The 14,105-nt window shown below is 51.6% G+C and overlaps 1 protein-coding gene across 1 annotated transcript in view; it reads right to left on the reverse strand.

Moving 5' to 3' along the window:
• LOC104547382 (1-phosphatidylinositol 4,5-bisphosphate phosphodiesterase gamma-1) overlaps positions 1-13,879 on the reverse strand; it is a gene marked incomplete at its 5' end in the record, with an annotated part of 23,489 nt that extends 9,610 nt beyond the window's left edge. Inside the window, 15 exons of the mRNA XM_010193037.1 lie at positions 192-379; positions 591-692; positions 1,601-1,723; positions 2,159-2,327; positions 2,752-2,872; positions 3,190-3,275; positions 3,580-3,698; positions 4,405-4,506; positions 5,512-5,584; positions 6,685-6,707; positions 6,892-6,975; positions 7,753-7,837; positions 12,214-12,261; positions 12,781-12,874; positions 13,727-13,879. Coding sequence (XP_010191339.1) covers positions 192-379; positions 591-692; positions 1,601-1,723; positions 2,159-2,327; positions 2,752-2,872; positions 3,190-3,275; positions 3,580-3,698; positions 4,405-4,506; positions 5,512-5,584; positions 6,685-6,707; positions 6,892-6,975; positions 7,753-7,837; positions 12,214-12,261; positions 12,781-12,874; positions 13,727-13,879 — 1,570 coding nt within the window. The remainder of the gene's footprint in view (positions 1-191; positions 380-590; positions 693-1,600; positions 1,724-2,158; positions 2,328-2,751; positions 2,873-3,189; positions 3,276-3,579; positions 3,699-4,404; positions 4,507-5,511; positions 5,585-6,684; positions 6,708-6,891; positions 6,976-7,752; positions 7,838-12,213; positions 12,262-12,780; positions 12,875-13,726) is intronic.
• Between the last annotated feature and the right edge of the window lie 226 nt (positions 13,880-14,105).

A 14,105-nucleotide genomic window follows, 5' to 3' on the forward strand; every position in this document is an offset into this window, starting at 1 on the left:
TGTGCAAGGGTCCCAAAGGACCCGACCCTTCTGCACTGGGACAGTGAGTTGACATGATGCTGGAGCAGGGAAAAGAGAGAAACCTGCTTGCAGACCACTGGGGAACAGGACCCCACCACTGAGGATGGTGTCAAGATGAAGACTACCCCAGGACCGACACAGAGCAGCGGGCTGGCACCTGTGGTCCTCACCAGAAGGAGAGGGTGTAGTCTCCAACGAAGGTCTCGCTCTCTCTGACGAGGAAGGAGCCATCGGGGGCCCCTGTCTCGATGCAGTACTCGGTCAGCAGCCGCTCTGCGATATGCCGTCCATCACGTCCCGCTCCCAGCTTCCCGTGAAACCACTTCTCTGTGGAGTGAAGCTCGGTGCTATTGCTCACCTGGCAGGGGAAAAAAGCAGTCTTGGGTTACTCCGTGTTGGAGTCTGCTCTGCTCAGGAGCTTCCCACCAGGACCAGAATGTTTCTGAAGCAGCTCCCACCCTTCCCACCACAGGATCTCCCCCTGAAGTCAGCTTGCAGTAGAGATGCTCAGCCCCTTGGGCAGTCAAGTCCTTTCTCCAGGGGAACAACGCACGCAAGGGAGCCCTCACCTCCTTTTGCTCTTCCTCATCCTCATTTCCTTGGTCACTGGTTGTCTCCCCAGAGTAATAGATCTTGCTGCTGGTCAGGACAAAGTAATGCGGGTTCCACTCCTGCAAGGAAACAAACTCTGGGCAAAGAGACCTCAGGAAGCACCAAGCTGGCCCACCACCCATCCATGGGATCTTCCCTTCCTGAGCAGCACAAGCAGTGAGGGGTTATTGCGTTTGTGAAGGATAATCACCAGCAGCACTGACTTTGGTGGAGTCACATAAGCTTCCAAGACATCTCCCAGACCAAAGCAAGGATTTATCAGTAGCAAAAACTCAGCCTGTGATGGGTCTTACACATAAAGTGCTCGCAGATCACACTGCAAACACTACTACACATATTAAAAGGAGATGATCAAATGAAGAGCAAATTGATGCAGAAAGAAAACACTCTGCATGGATAAAGCATGGGGAATATCACAGATGGTTATGCAACTTTACCACTGCACTTTCCTATTTTCCAAAAACTGTTTTGTTCACGCTTGGCTTTGCCTGACAGATCCTCACCAAAGCAAAGCAGCTGAAGAAGGGGACTGCATGTAAGTCAATGCACACAGTAAAATGAACGCTTGGTGATTTACACAGCAGAACGCTCATTTAGGTGTGTTGAGTGTGTAGGCAGTTGGCAGGAGGCGGGCAGGTCTAGAAATGCAGGCCATGGCTACGACCTGCAGCAGCAGCAAGCAGGCTATGGGGATTACACAAGAGCAGCTGCAGAGCATCAGCCCAGAGCTCCCTCTAGCTCAGCCTCTGCCTCTAGCATGGGCTGACAGGACATGCCTAGAGGTGAGGACAGCAGAGAGCCAGCATAAAACTCCCCCAGCCTTCAGGGACTCCTGAGAAACTGGACAGACCAACGGCCCCTTGGATCATCTGCACCACAGCCCTTCCTTCCAGCCCCACGTGGTGCCTTGCGGAGTTAGGGAGCCCACAGAGCTGGGCCAGCGTGACAGTGGCAGAGGCAGACATACGTGATTGATGGGGTCCTCCAGGTAGAGGATCCCGTTCTTGATGGAGTTGCTGATGTCGTTCTCCGAGTACATGACAGATGTGGGTAACTCCTCATAAGCACTGCCCTCTGCCAGCTTCTTGTGCTGTGAGACAAGAGAGAGCAGGTCAGGCATCTTGAGGGGAGCACACAAAAAGCAGCACGGGTTTCCTGGTAAACAACCCTAAAACTCCAGGTCTGCTGCAGTGGGTTCCTCCGGACTAAAAGGATGAAGGTAAGAGCCAGGCCACAGAAATTACCAAGTGGCATGAACATCCCACCCTTCCTTCTCAGAGGTGACTCCTGCAGCAGAAACACCAACATACACAAAGCTCCCAAGAAAGGCAGCACCCAGCTGCTGAGCTCATTTCCCAGCAGCTCCTCTGAAGCAAGAAAGCTCTTTGTCTCCATTTGTTTTTAGCATCAGGTCTCCACTTCCTACCCAGCCAACCAACCCCTTCCAGAGGTAAAGGGCTCCTCTTGGTCCCACACCCCATCTGCACCCATTCCTTCCACTTAGGAGCCTTGCTGGGCAGTTCACCTTAATGAGAATCTTCCGCTTGAGCTGGTTTGGAGAGGGAAGGCCATCAGCAGAAATATCCACTGGTTTGGTCAAGAGCATGTCCCCAAAGACTTTCTTGAAATTCTGAGCCATGTTCCTCTGCTGAGCAATGCTGCAGTGGTCCTCAATGGACAGAATGACGGGGAAACTGGGAGGAGGAAAAAGCTGTCAGGACCAGTGTAGTGTCTGGGTGGGACCAGCACCTCCTGAGCTCCATTTCAAACCCTGGCCTCTGTGCCCTCAAAGAGCAGTTTGCATCAACAGCCATCTGTGCTGCCCTAAGCACTCAACAAAACCCCCCTGCAGCAATGCTGGCAATGCACAGAATGGAGAAGAACTGGAAAACTACTGGGGTTTATTCAAAGTCTTCCCTCCCACAACCTTTTTCTGTGTGAAATCTCCCCTTGGCTGGGAGACATGATATGCTTTCTTCCCACCAAATCCCAGGCATGTGGTCTTATGTGAGGTCTCCAGATGAAAGTGGGCTTCACTTTACTACAGCCTTGACTCTGCCCTCTCTTTGCCTCCCTGGCAGCTCTGGTAGCTGAAGTCCAGGTCCCTGCTGTACTCACTCAGAGGTGACAAAGGCATGCTCCTTGATAGTGACCAAGACATCTGAGAACTTGATCTTGGTGGTTAAGGTGTGTCCATGGTAGATGACTGGCATGCCATCAGGACCGTCCCAGCAATCCACTGAAAGAGACCCACAGGGGAAACTTAGCACAAAGGCTGGAATAAAGGCAGGACAGGGACAGAGATGGACTAAACAGAGCACTGCTGGGAACTTATGTTGGATGGCAATAAAGGAGTGAGGTGAAAAGCTAGATCTTTTGGGGGACCAAAAGCTCAGGCATGTACCATCAAAACAAACGACCTCAGCCTTTTCAGCACATCACGGTGACAATGCTGCCACTGGCATGTCAACCTTCAGCCCTGCCTTGCAGAGCCTTCCCTGACCACCACAAGCCACCACAACAACAGAGAGAGAACCGTCGGCTCCGAGTACTCACGTTCAATGCAGCGGCATCCCATGCGCAAGCAGCGGGCGTATGCCTCCAGCGAGGACTCGCTCGAGAACTGATCCCCCGTCAGGTACCTTTCACGTGAGAGAACACATCAGCAAAGCCCTGGCAGTATGCAGGAAAATGGCCAATTTCAGCCTGCCAGGTTTTTATCACATCTGTCCTGTGTGGAAGATGATGTTGCTAATGGTAAGTAAACTGCCAAAGTGACAGCCTGGGGCCTGAGTGCTGCTGATCACACCAGAGCAAAACACCTGTGTTGGAAAAGTCTACATGACCCACCACTGGGATGGGGCATTATCAGGATTATCCACCCTGCCACAGGGAAAGGGGACACTGGGAGCAGGCGGGTGGAGAGAGCCCTCCCCTAGTCCTTACGTGTTGTGCGAGGAGGAGATCCAGTAATGGGAAAGGGGGTTGTTCATGTTCTCCGGACACACCATGTCCAGTTGCGAGTTCCAGATGCTGTTCTCTTTGGAAAACAGGAAGGTGAGAAACTGCTCAGGAAGAAACAGAGGCGTGTTAATGATGTGGAGAGTGCTGCGGTTTAGTTTCACACACATCTCACCCTCTGTGTCAGCAGCTACCAAGACATTTTCTAACCTCAGCACAGGCTGACCAGAGGCAACCAAGACAGCACCCAGCATTCTCGAGAGACCACAGCTTCAGGCATGGCCACCTATCCCCTGAGCTGTGCCAGGTATCTGTGTACAAATCCCGTGACCCAGCTGGAGACAAACAAATAGCTCTGCATTTTATTTTACAGCTCACATGGCAGGCAACAGCTCGCTAAGGCCACGTGGATCAAGGGACCTTTGCATGAAGATTGGCCCAGACTGCCAGTGACGTGGCCATCTCCAGTTGTTTTTATTCTTTTGTTTTCAGCTCTTCTTGCTTTGAAAAGATCCTTACATGCTCCAAAGAGACATTAAGCCAAATGCAGGCCCTTTCCCCCTCCAGATGAATTGCCTGATGAGCACTCCCAGCTGCACACATTCAGCTCAAGAAGAGAGCCCAGAACTCATTCCCTTCACCAACCAGCTCTTGTGCAACACTGTGACCCACCACATTCATCCACCATGTTCAGCTCACACAGCAACACAGCTCACAGGAGATGCCATCACACCACAGCATGCAGCACACTGGGGACGTCACACCCTGCTCCACCCCACTCCATACACGCTAGCATTCAAAGTGTCTTACTTCATCCAGGGAGAAATAAGGCTCGTCAATCTCCCTCAAAGGGTCTCTGAGAAAGTTGAACATGAATTCCTGTACCTTGAGAGTATCTGCAGCCCAGAGTTCCTGCAAACCCCAAGAGACATACAAAAGAACCCATTTCAGTTAGCACTATTCAAAATCACATACACCAAATCCAACTAGAAGCTTTAAGCACTGAGGAGGCAGTTTTTTATGCAAGACGATCTCTGCCTGGGAATTCAACTGTCAGCACAAATGCCGAAATCTGCAGAAATCTGCCCTGATTTTAAGTGGTCGTCATTTTCCCAGTGCCACGCAATTCTCTCTCCAGTAACTCCTCTGCACACATTTGCCCTCCCTCCTTCTTCGGCAGCAGAAGCCAACTCCACTTCTTTTTGCTTCTCTCCCTCCCTGGTGTCATTCATGAGACCATTGAAATGACTGTCTCTCTACTCTGGGTAACTTACCGCTCGCTGCAGACCACGGGCAGGCAGGTGGTGGTGGGATCTGGGGAGGACAGTGCAAAGCAGGAAGCCCCACGCTCTCACGCAAGACATGGCAGTGCTTTCATGAGCCACCCTTGCCTTCTTGGAGGAGACCAGCAACAAGGTGGGAGCCCAACAAGAGTGCAAATAAAGGTCTGTGCAGTCCACAAATGCACTGCTTTCTCTTGCATGTGTCTGAGCATGCATGCTGTGCTTGCTGAATGACCTAAGACTGCTTTCAAACGGAAAGGTCAGCAATCGAATTGATTGGCTGCTTCTCAGAAGCTGCTGGGACCTCCCGAGCAGATGGGATGGACCACGATGCTTCGGCTGCTGCAAACTTTCAGCACCAGCCAAGGCCACAGGGACCATGTAAATCTCCACTGACCAGATCCTCCCTCCTGCTCAGATCTTCTGCTCTTGGTCCCTTTTCTGACCAGGATGGTTGGATGAGGTCAGGTTTACTCTGCATCATCTCTACCTGCATCACCTCCTGCTTCAGGAAGTGCACTCAGGTTGTGACCATGCCGGGCAGAGCACCCCATGGCCAAATCATCACAGCTCCATGGCAAGGACCAGGTCCCTATCAATTCTGGTGCCTCCCCTAGGCCCATGTCGAGCTCACCCTCTGGTACTCCAGCAAGAACTTCTGCAGCTCCAGCAGTGACACCCTGAAGTGCTCGGACCGTTCTCCACCCCTGAGAGCAGAGAGAGAAGCTTCAGTCACTCATGCAGCACATCATGACCAACTGCTGCTAGCATCATGTGTGATAACCTCCACATCCACCACGGTGCATGCAATGCAGGATGTGCCCCGAGCAAGTAGCGCTGCAAGAGCAGAGCAGGATGCACAGAAACACACACTACACATCTCAGAGCCAGGTGCTCCTGGAGCAGTCCAGGATTCACACTGCCAAGGGTATGACAACATGAAACTTCGGTGAAGGACAGCAAAAATCATCAGAGGGACTGATTTGTGCAAAAACTAGATGAGCTGGCTTGTACAAGAGAGTGACAAGAACTAAATAGGTGTGGGGCAGTCAAGGGGTGATCGTGCACGGGACTGAGTTACAGGTGTCCAGTGGACATGGCCTTCAGGAGGCAGGGAATGAAGGAGGGAACCATTCGTAGCTGATGATCTCAAAAGACTTGTCCATGAAATGTCTCAAGATGCAATGGACAGCCAAGGGCCATCCTAGGGACGAACACCAAAAAACCCAGAAACGGACTGGGTGGTGCTGGCTGCCCTGGGCAGAGGGATAGGACCAGATGTCTGCTGAGGTCCCTGCCAGCTCTCTTTTCTATAGTTATAAGGGAAAAGAGAGGAAACCATGGTTAATTACCTGGACAAGTCAACAAGTCTTTCACTCTTTAGCTTCTGTGTCTAAGTTCAAGCTCTTTTTACCATGGCCGAGATGCGCACAGGGCAGGGAAGGGCGCAGCTGGCAATGGCACAGCCAGCACTGACTGCACAGTCCTTGGCACTGCAGCCAACAGGCACCAACCAGGAGGACAACTCTTGGGAGATGGCTCAAGGTCTGATCGCTTCACATAAACCAACTGACCGTTTTTGGAGGTGGCTGACCTGAACTGGGTCTCAGTGGGATGCCTGGGAGGAACAGAGCCCTTACTGACCCCAGCTGAAGTGTCTACAGCAAGGATGTGTATTCAGAGTGCAAAAATGCAAGCAGCACAGGGGCAAGCAAGAGATGTGCAGCATTCCTCCTCCCCAACAAAAAGCACATTAGAAAGCAAAAGAAAAAAACTTGTTCCCCAGCAAATACAGAGAATTATTCACCTTTCTAGGAATGGGACATCCATCTGCAAAAGAAAAAGCACAAGCGTTAGGTTTGCACTCAACTTCTTTACTCCCTGACATCCCTGGCTCAGAGATAGGAGATGAGAGTCGAGGGCAGCAGGGTTAAAAAGGCAATTAAGAGGGAATGCCCAGTAACAAATGTAGTCTCTCACACACCTTCCCAGCCCTGGAGAATTCAGCTCTTACCATTTTCTGGGCACTGAACATCAGGCTGCGGTAGAGCTGTGCAAACTGTCCATATGTGATATCCCCGTTTCTCTGCTCCACATCCTGCAGCAAAAAAAAAAACCAACCCAGAGGTTATACAGGAGCCACAGGCAACTGCATGGCCCAATGAGTGTTTCTTCCCACCAGGATTCCCAGGGAAGGGAAAAGCCAAAATCTGGCCAGACTTTGCCTCCTACCTTTGCCCATCTCTGCTGGGGTCAGTGGGACCCCGTGGTGCCCAGCACACAGGCACGTCCTAAACTGAGTTATGTGATTCCCCAGGCTCACCCATGTAAAGGAATTGGAGTGCTGATTAACAGGCATTATCATTTATTTGAATAGTTACAAAAGGCTCATTTTAGGTTTTGTTTGAAGTGGCTGGACACCACAAGCCCTGAAACGTGTGCTCTCCTTTGGACATGCTGCGCTTTGCCTGGGAGTTCAGTGCTGGTGGGAATGGGCTGGCCACCATGAGATGACCCTTTGTTCCTGGTTTGCAGTGATGCTGGCAGAGGGACGCAGGGGCCGGGATGCAGGTCCAGTTGCCCATCCTCCTGCACCCTACTCCACCAGGGCAAAGCCCTCGACCAGAGCCAGGAGCAATGTGGGGAGCGGGGGAGGCGGGGTGGGGCGAAGAGGAGAGGGTGCTGGCCACAAGCGGGCCAGGGTGCGGCACCCAGTGGGAGCTGGCACCTCTTCAGTCACCGCCGTGGGTGGGGGCCCTCCCGGGAAAGGCTGGGAGCCTCTGCAATATGCAAACGCACTGTGGGAGTTTAACCACCACTGGGTTTTGCTCAAAGGCAGGCACAAAGGAGGAGAGCAGAGAGGCAGCACACTCACTGTGAGTCTCTCCCGCAGGAACCTCATGTTGGGGACCCGGTAGTTGACCTGAGACAGCATGTTCTTCAGATCCTTGGCAGAGATCCTGGCTCAGCAGGGGAGAGAAGGGAAACACGTTCAGGAGCCCTGGGATGGAGGGGTCTCAGCCTGGAACGGGGACACCACGTGCACAGAGCAGCCGTGCCCAAAGGGGCATCAGCTGTGGCCCACAGGGACGGATATGCATTCCCAGGACACCAGCATTGGGACCAAAAGCAGATGAATGTTTTTCACCCAAGTGAACTCTACATCTACACCGCACGTTGGGCACAGAGAAGGGCTTGCATCCCAATGGGAACTGCAAACAGCTGCTGCAAGCTTCCAGCACTGCAAGGTGAGTCCCGGCACTCCCATCCTACTCAGCTGATGCTGTAACAAGCACATATTGCCTTCTGCTTCACAAGAACCGTGGAGAAGCATTTTTCAAGTATCTGTGCCCCAGCACGGATATTGGGTGACCAAATCCCTTCCAAAACCCACTCCCTGGCCTGCGGAGGGAGCTGTAGGAGGGCAGACTTTGCAAGTGGTTTGGACACAGCTAATTTTATCCTGAAGAGAGAAAAAAAAGCCATTTTCAGTGTCTGGCCACAGGCACGGCACTGCCACTTTGTCCCCAGCCACTACCATGGGGCAGCTGATGCGGCTGTTGTCCCCTCGAGCCCTTTGCACCAAACATGCCAGTTCCCAGACTGGGAGAGCTCCAGTGCCAAGTGGGATCCTGCACCCAGGTGGGCAGAGACAAGACAGCAAGGAGCCCTGGGCTGCCCCTGCCTGTGCTGGCATTGTTCCCTCATGGGGCAATGGCCCTGAAGCATGAAAAAACACGGATGTCTCCCATATGCAAGACTTAAGAAGCCAAGAGGTCTGCATGCAATCATTTTTCTGGCAGCTCTTGCCTTAAAAGTAAGTCTTCTGAGCCCGCCCCAGCAATCACAGATGCTGCTTTTGCCCCCCACCAAGTGAGTGGAAGCCCAGGACCTTACAGGATGCTCTCCCATCCTGCAAAGTATAGGGCAGCTTTGGCCCTGAGAATGCTCACAGCTTTGGGGTGTAAATATAAATACGCCAGGGAAGATGTACTGCACAGGGGTTTTAACCCAGGTACACGCTGTCATCTAGAGCGATGGGATGGGGCAGGGGGAACCGCATCTCTTTTATGCTCTCCTCTGCAAACGGGGTGATCTCGAACGACACAGAGAGGAGGAGGAATGGAGGGAGCCCCAGAGAGGGAGAGACGGGCTGGTGTCAGGCGCTGCAGAGATGAGGGCCTCCGCAGCCGGCGGGACACAGAGAGCCCTTGTTCCTGGGCTGAGAGCTGCGGGGGGCCAGGATGCATGCCCAGACAGAGCAGGACCTGGCCTGCCTCCAGCACTCGGCCTAGGACCGTGCAGGCAGCGTCCATCACTCACTGGCAGGACAGGAGAGAAAATCCAAAGCTGGCAAATGGCACCAGCATCCCCATCCCTCCTTGTATGAGCTACAGAGCCAGTGACACAGCCTCAGCATGAGCAGCAGTGTTGGTATCTCTCTCCTCCTGCACCTCCAAGTCCCCCAGCAGAAGAAGCCATCCCTGGGGCTCAAGGTGAGTGTTCTGGGGAGTGTTCTGCCCTTTTCCTTCTCCAACACATGCAGCATCCCTGTGCAGGGAGCTCTGCAACCCCCAGGGCAGGGAGATCCTAGCTACGGGGTCCTGGTTGACACGGAAATGGGGTGATGTGGTGGGGAGTGAGCCAGGAGCCCAGCAGTGGCTTATGAGAGATGCCTTCATGCCTCAAGAACCACAGCGTGCAGCAGCTCTTGTGGGATCCCCAATGGGCCACCGAGCAGCAACTCTCCCTTTGGTCAGAGGCTGACACTCCAAACAGAAAATGGGCTGGAGCCAGTGATGGCTCTGGTGATGCTGGGCTGTTTCACAGGGAGATGTTGGACCACAGCAGTACTCATCGACGTGACGGCACCAGGGGAGGTGAGCAAACCCTGTAAAAGCTGTGACCAGCATTTCCCTCTCTACTTCAGTGAGAGGATGGGGCATGGAAGGATTTTATTTACTGTGTGTTATTACTAATGTTAAAGTGTTGGAGACCTTGAATAAACAGCCTGGTACTATTTTGAGACTAGAAAATGAAAAACCAAATAAATAAACTCATTTCTTCTACGCAAGTTTTTTTAAAGTTTCATGACAAACAAGCCAAAGGACAGATCCAGCCCTCTCTAAGGAGATGAAAACATCCCCCCACCAGCCTCCAGTGCTGTCACCCTGCTCCCAGCTGCGGGCAGCTCTCCCAGCCAGAGGTGAAACAGTCTCCTCCGCGGCAGTTAGGGAAAAAAACCCCAGCATCCTGTTATCCTCCTCTTTCCACCTCACTTGGAAAAACAAATACCCAAAGGCCCAGCAGCCAGTGAAAACAGCCAACATCTGCCGGCGCACTGAAAGGTATGCACAGGCACCCAGCCGGGAGCGGGTGGAAAGGAAAGGGCTCTGGTGGAGAGGCTGGGCCACAGGGCAAGCGTTGGGTATACGAACACAAGGAATGGTTTCTTCAGCTGCCAAAAAGGTGCCCATTCTCGAAAGGACCAAGGATGTTGATGGTTTGCATGAGAAGTGTTTGTTTTTTTAAAAAACCCACAACTTGCTGTTTTCTTTTCAAGCCCATTTCCAGGCTCAGCAGCAATAGCAAAATGTCCAGTGACACCAAAGTTAACGCTGAAATGCCTCATAGAGGCAAAGTTTCCATCCAAGAGATGTACACGCACCATAACTGCTGCCTCTGCTTCGCAGAAAACACATGGATGTCTGTGAAATGGGGAGACCCAAAATCTTTGTGCATTTCCCTTCTATTTCCATTTTGCTCCTTTCTTACAATTAAGTGTTTTGCACTGAAACCTCTCCCCTTAGTTGACAGGTAGGGAATACATTATGTTTTGCTGCCTTAATTAGAAATGCTAATAGAAAAATTATATTAAGAAAAACAACAGGAGAGATGCAACAGGCTGGCTTTCATTTACTAACCATGCTTCAGGCAGACGAATCTATACATGCAATCTCTTTTGTCTTGTTGGGATGCTATTTCGTCAGTTTTACTGTATAACTGGATGAGAAAAAGGACCATTTTTCCCCATTTCTTCTGCATTCATGCTCCAAAACTCCCATACAGCCACCCTGAACCTGCCTCAGCGTTCCCCATTGCTGAATTAGGAAATATTATGCCCGGTCACCACTGAAAACCAGTACATCATGTAAAAAACCCAAGCCTGGATTTGCAAGGTGTGTGACATATGCACAGCAGCTGCAACAGATTAAAGGCTCCTCTCCTTTCCTTTCTGCCTTGGCAAGGACGTATCCCTCCTCCGCAAAATCCCCATGTGCCCAACAACGCTCTCACCATGCCATGAAATAAATAATTGCAAAGGCAAAAATGTCCAGTGCAGTGGGGTTTCCCCTGGAGATGTCAACAGGTTGAATTTAACCCCCAGTAGCCTGACAGCAGGGCTGCCTGCCTGTCACGGGCAGCATGGAGGATGGTGGAGGATGCTCTGGAGCGCAGAGATCTGCCCGGTGCTCTGCAGTGAGGCCTGGGCACAGAGCAGGAGATGGGCCTGGGGGCTCCACTGCAGGAGCTGATGTGTGAGCGATGTCTCCAGCACTGCCCTCTCTGGAGCAGAATTGGAGGAATCCCACTACCCCAGGGGAGCACATCAATGTGGAAATCGATGCTGAAAGGTTAATGGGCTCAGTTAACAGCACAGGGGAAAAGCGTGTCCCAGGGATGAAAAGAGGCAAATAACAGCATCAGGAAGAGGAGACCAGTAGCTGGTGTGCGGTTGGGAAAAGCAGGTAACAGCAGAGCTAGTGGAACTCACCCCTTGACAGGCGAATGTCCCTTCCCTTATCTCCTCATGACGGGTCCAAGCATGACATTTCACCTGCTAGGACATCACTAAGCATCCAACGAAGAACCCCACTACTGCCCTGCTGCAGCCCACCGGCCTACAAACCAAGCATTGGGATGGTCCAAGGCCTCAAGGACCTCAGAGAAGAAGAATACGACAAACACAACCCAGTTCAGTCCCAGTGGGGTGCCCAGAGCTGCCTGTTGGCTTTTTGGTGTCTGCCTCCTTGGGTGATGCCAGTTGGGGGTGAAGGTGTTTCACAGCTATGGGCTCTCAAGGTGTTACTGGGTCCAAACAGCTGGGTCAGGGAAACATGACAATTTTTTAATGTTTGTTTTTTTAATTCAGTGAAAGAACAGCCAGGGAAGTATGGGGACTGAATTTCCTTGGAAATGAAAATTAAAAACCTAAAGAATCCAACAAAAAAAAAAAATCCAAAGCAAAGGCTGGGGTTTCAAGTCAAAAGTAAACCCTTCTGCCTCAAACCCTGCTGTGAACATGCACGTCTTGTGCAAGCGAACGTTTCCTTACCTGTCCTCCCGGTTGCGATCCAGCGAGTAGAACTGCTTCCGGAGCCACCTAAACAGAGAGGCACAAACACGCAGTTAGCCCCAGCTCCTCAGCAACAAGCCCCTTTGGTTTGCTGCTGTCTCTGGAAGATGCTCAATGCCTTGAAAATGCTTCCACCAGAGGCAGACTACCCTATTTTCATGCAGGCAACCTACCCCCTTCGAAACTGTCTCTGCCTGAAAGCAAGCCTATAGATAAGACAAAAATCAGAGGTTTTCTCTTCTACGTGCCTCTACACTGAATTGCTATAGATAATACAAGCCAGGCACACATAAAAACATCTGTTTTGTGGTAAAGCTTTTCTTCCCTGCACGCATGCGAGATCAGACTCTGGTCGTAGAGAGCATAGCACAGCAGGTCAACGGGATGAAGGCTCTTGAGAACAGAGACAGCAGTGTCAGGTCAGCGTGGCTCAGAGAGGGAATGAGATGCTGTCACTGTGCTCACCTTCTTCTGTCAAAAAAGGACAGAAAAGGGGAAAAATAAGAAAAGAAGAAAACAAGTGCAGGACAAGGACAGGCTCCTCACCTTTCAATCTGCAGGGGGGTGGCAGCCCGTAGTGTGTCTGCCACCAGCCAGTTCAGCCCCTTGATCCACATGTTCACCTCGTCCTCGGAAGTGGCTGTGGAGAGCACACAGGAGAAACGTGAGGAAGGGACACAGAAGCTGAGCACCAACCCAAACCTCTCAGGACTATCCTCAGTGTTTTATTTCTCCTATACCTTCCTTCATCCCCTTTCTGATAACAGCTCTCTCCCATGCAGACCTGGCTGGCTCCTCTCCCTGCTGAGATCCTGATCCCCTCCCATGGGATGTCCATGGCTGGTGGATCCTTTGCCCCTCCATGTCACACTCTCTCCTCCCAGCTGAACTGCAGGCAGTGGTTATGAGCCTGTCCTTCATCTGAACAGGAGGACAGCATAAACTCAACAGCATAAACCTTCCCTCTTTCAATAGCAAAGCATAAGGCTGGGTGCTCCGAGTCCAGCTTAAGCCAACAGCCAAGGCATTGAGAAAAGCAGAGACCAACACCTCAGATGCACCGAGTCTTCGTGAGTTACCGTTTGCCACCAGCAGAGTTTTGTTGGTCAGAATTGCAAAGCAGAAGTTGGTGAGATTTTACCACTTCATGCGTGGGGCTGGTTACCACAACGCAGCTGACGAACACCAACATGCCAAGCTGAGATAAAACACTTGATTTCAAGCACACATTTGAACTAGAGCATTCAGTTCACCCAAATTCTGTGTTTACCAGGCAAATTAACTGACTTAAGGAGGGGTTGAATGTGCATCCTTCAGAAAACCGGTGTCACCTTCTTCCAAAGACACCCCCTCGGTGTGATGAACAGAGCATCTACCCAGGGTTATGTCCCAGCTCACTCATAGAAATAAGCATTGACAGTTTGGGTCCTGTGGTGATGAGGTCCCTGTCCAACCCTGCCCTGGCACATCCCCAGGGCCACGAGTGCTTTACCTTGCAAGCTGAGGGTTTTCAGCCTGAATTCTGTGCCATAGAGGACAACAAAGCAATGAGACTGGTCTGGTCGGAAACATGGATCCTCCTGGTACCGGTCAAAGTCACGTGAATTTTTTCCTGGACGAATCTCTTTGATTTCACGGATATCCACTGAGAGAAAAGGAAAATCAAGGGAGAGTTCAGCAAATAGCTTGAAAATCCCAATAACATGGAGGAGAATGAAGGGATAAAGCAGTTTTAGTTGTCTGAAGAGCTGGATTACCATTCATGACAGACCCAGGCACGCCTATGGCACCAGAGTACCGGGCTCTGAAAAGCTCAGCCTCGGGAAGCATAAGGCAGCACTGTGACCATAAAGTACAGCCCAGGGTGGCAA

The sequence above is a fragment of the Mesitornis unicolor genome, unplaced genomic scaffold (assembly GCF_000695765.1).
Source record: "Mesitornis unicolor isolate BGI_N332 unplaced genomic scaffold, ASM69576v1 scaffold34359, whole genome shotgun sequence".
NCBI lineage: Eukaryota > Metazoa > Chordata > Aves > Mesitornithiformes > Mesitornithidae > Mesitornis > Mesitornis unicolor.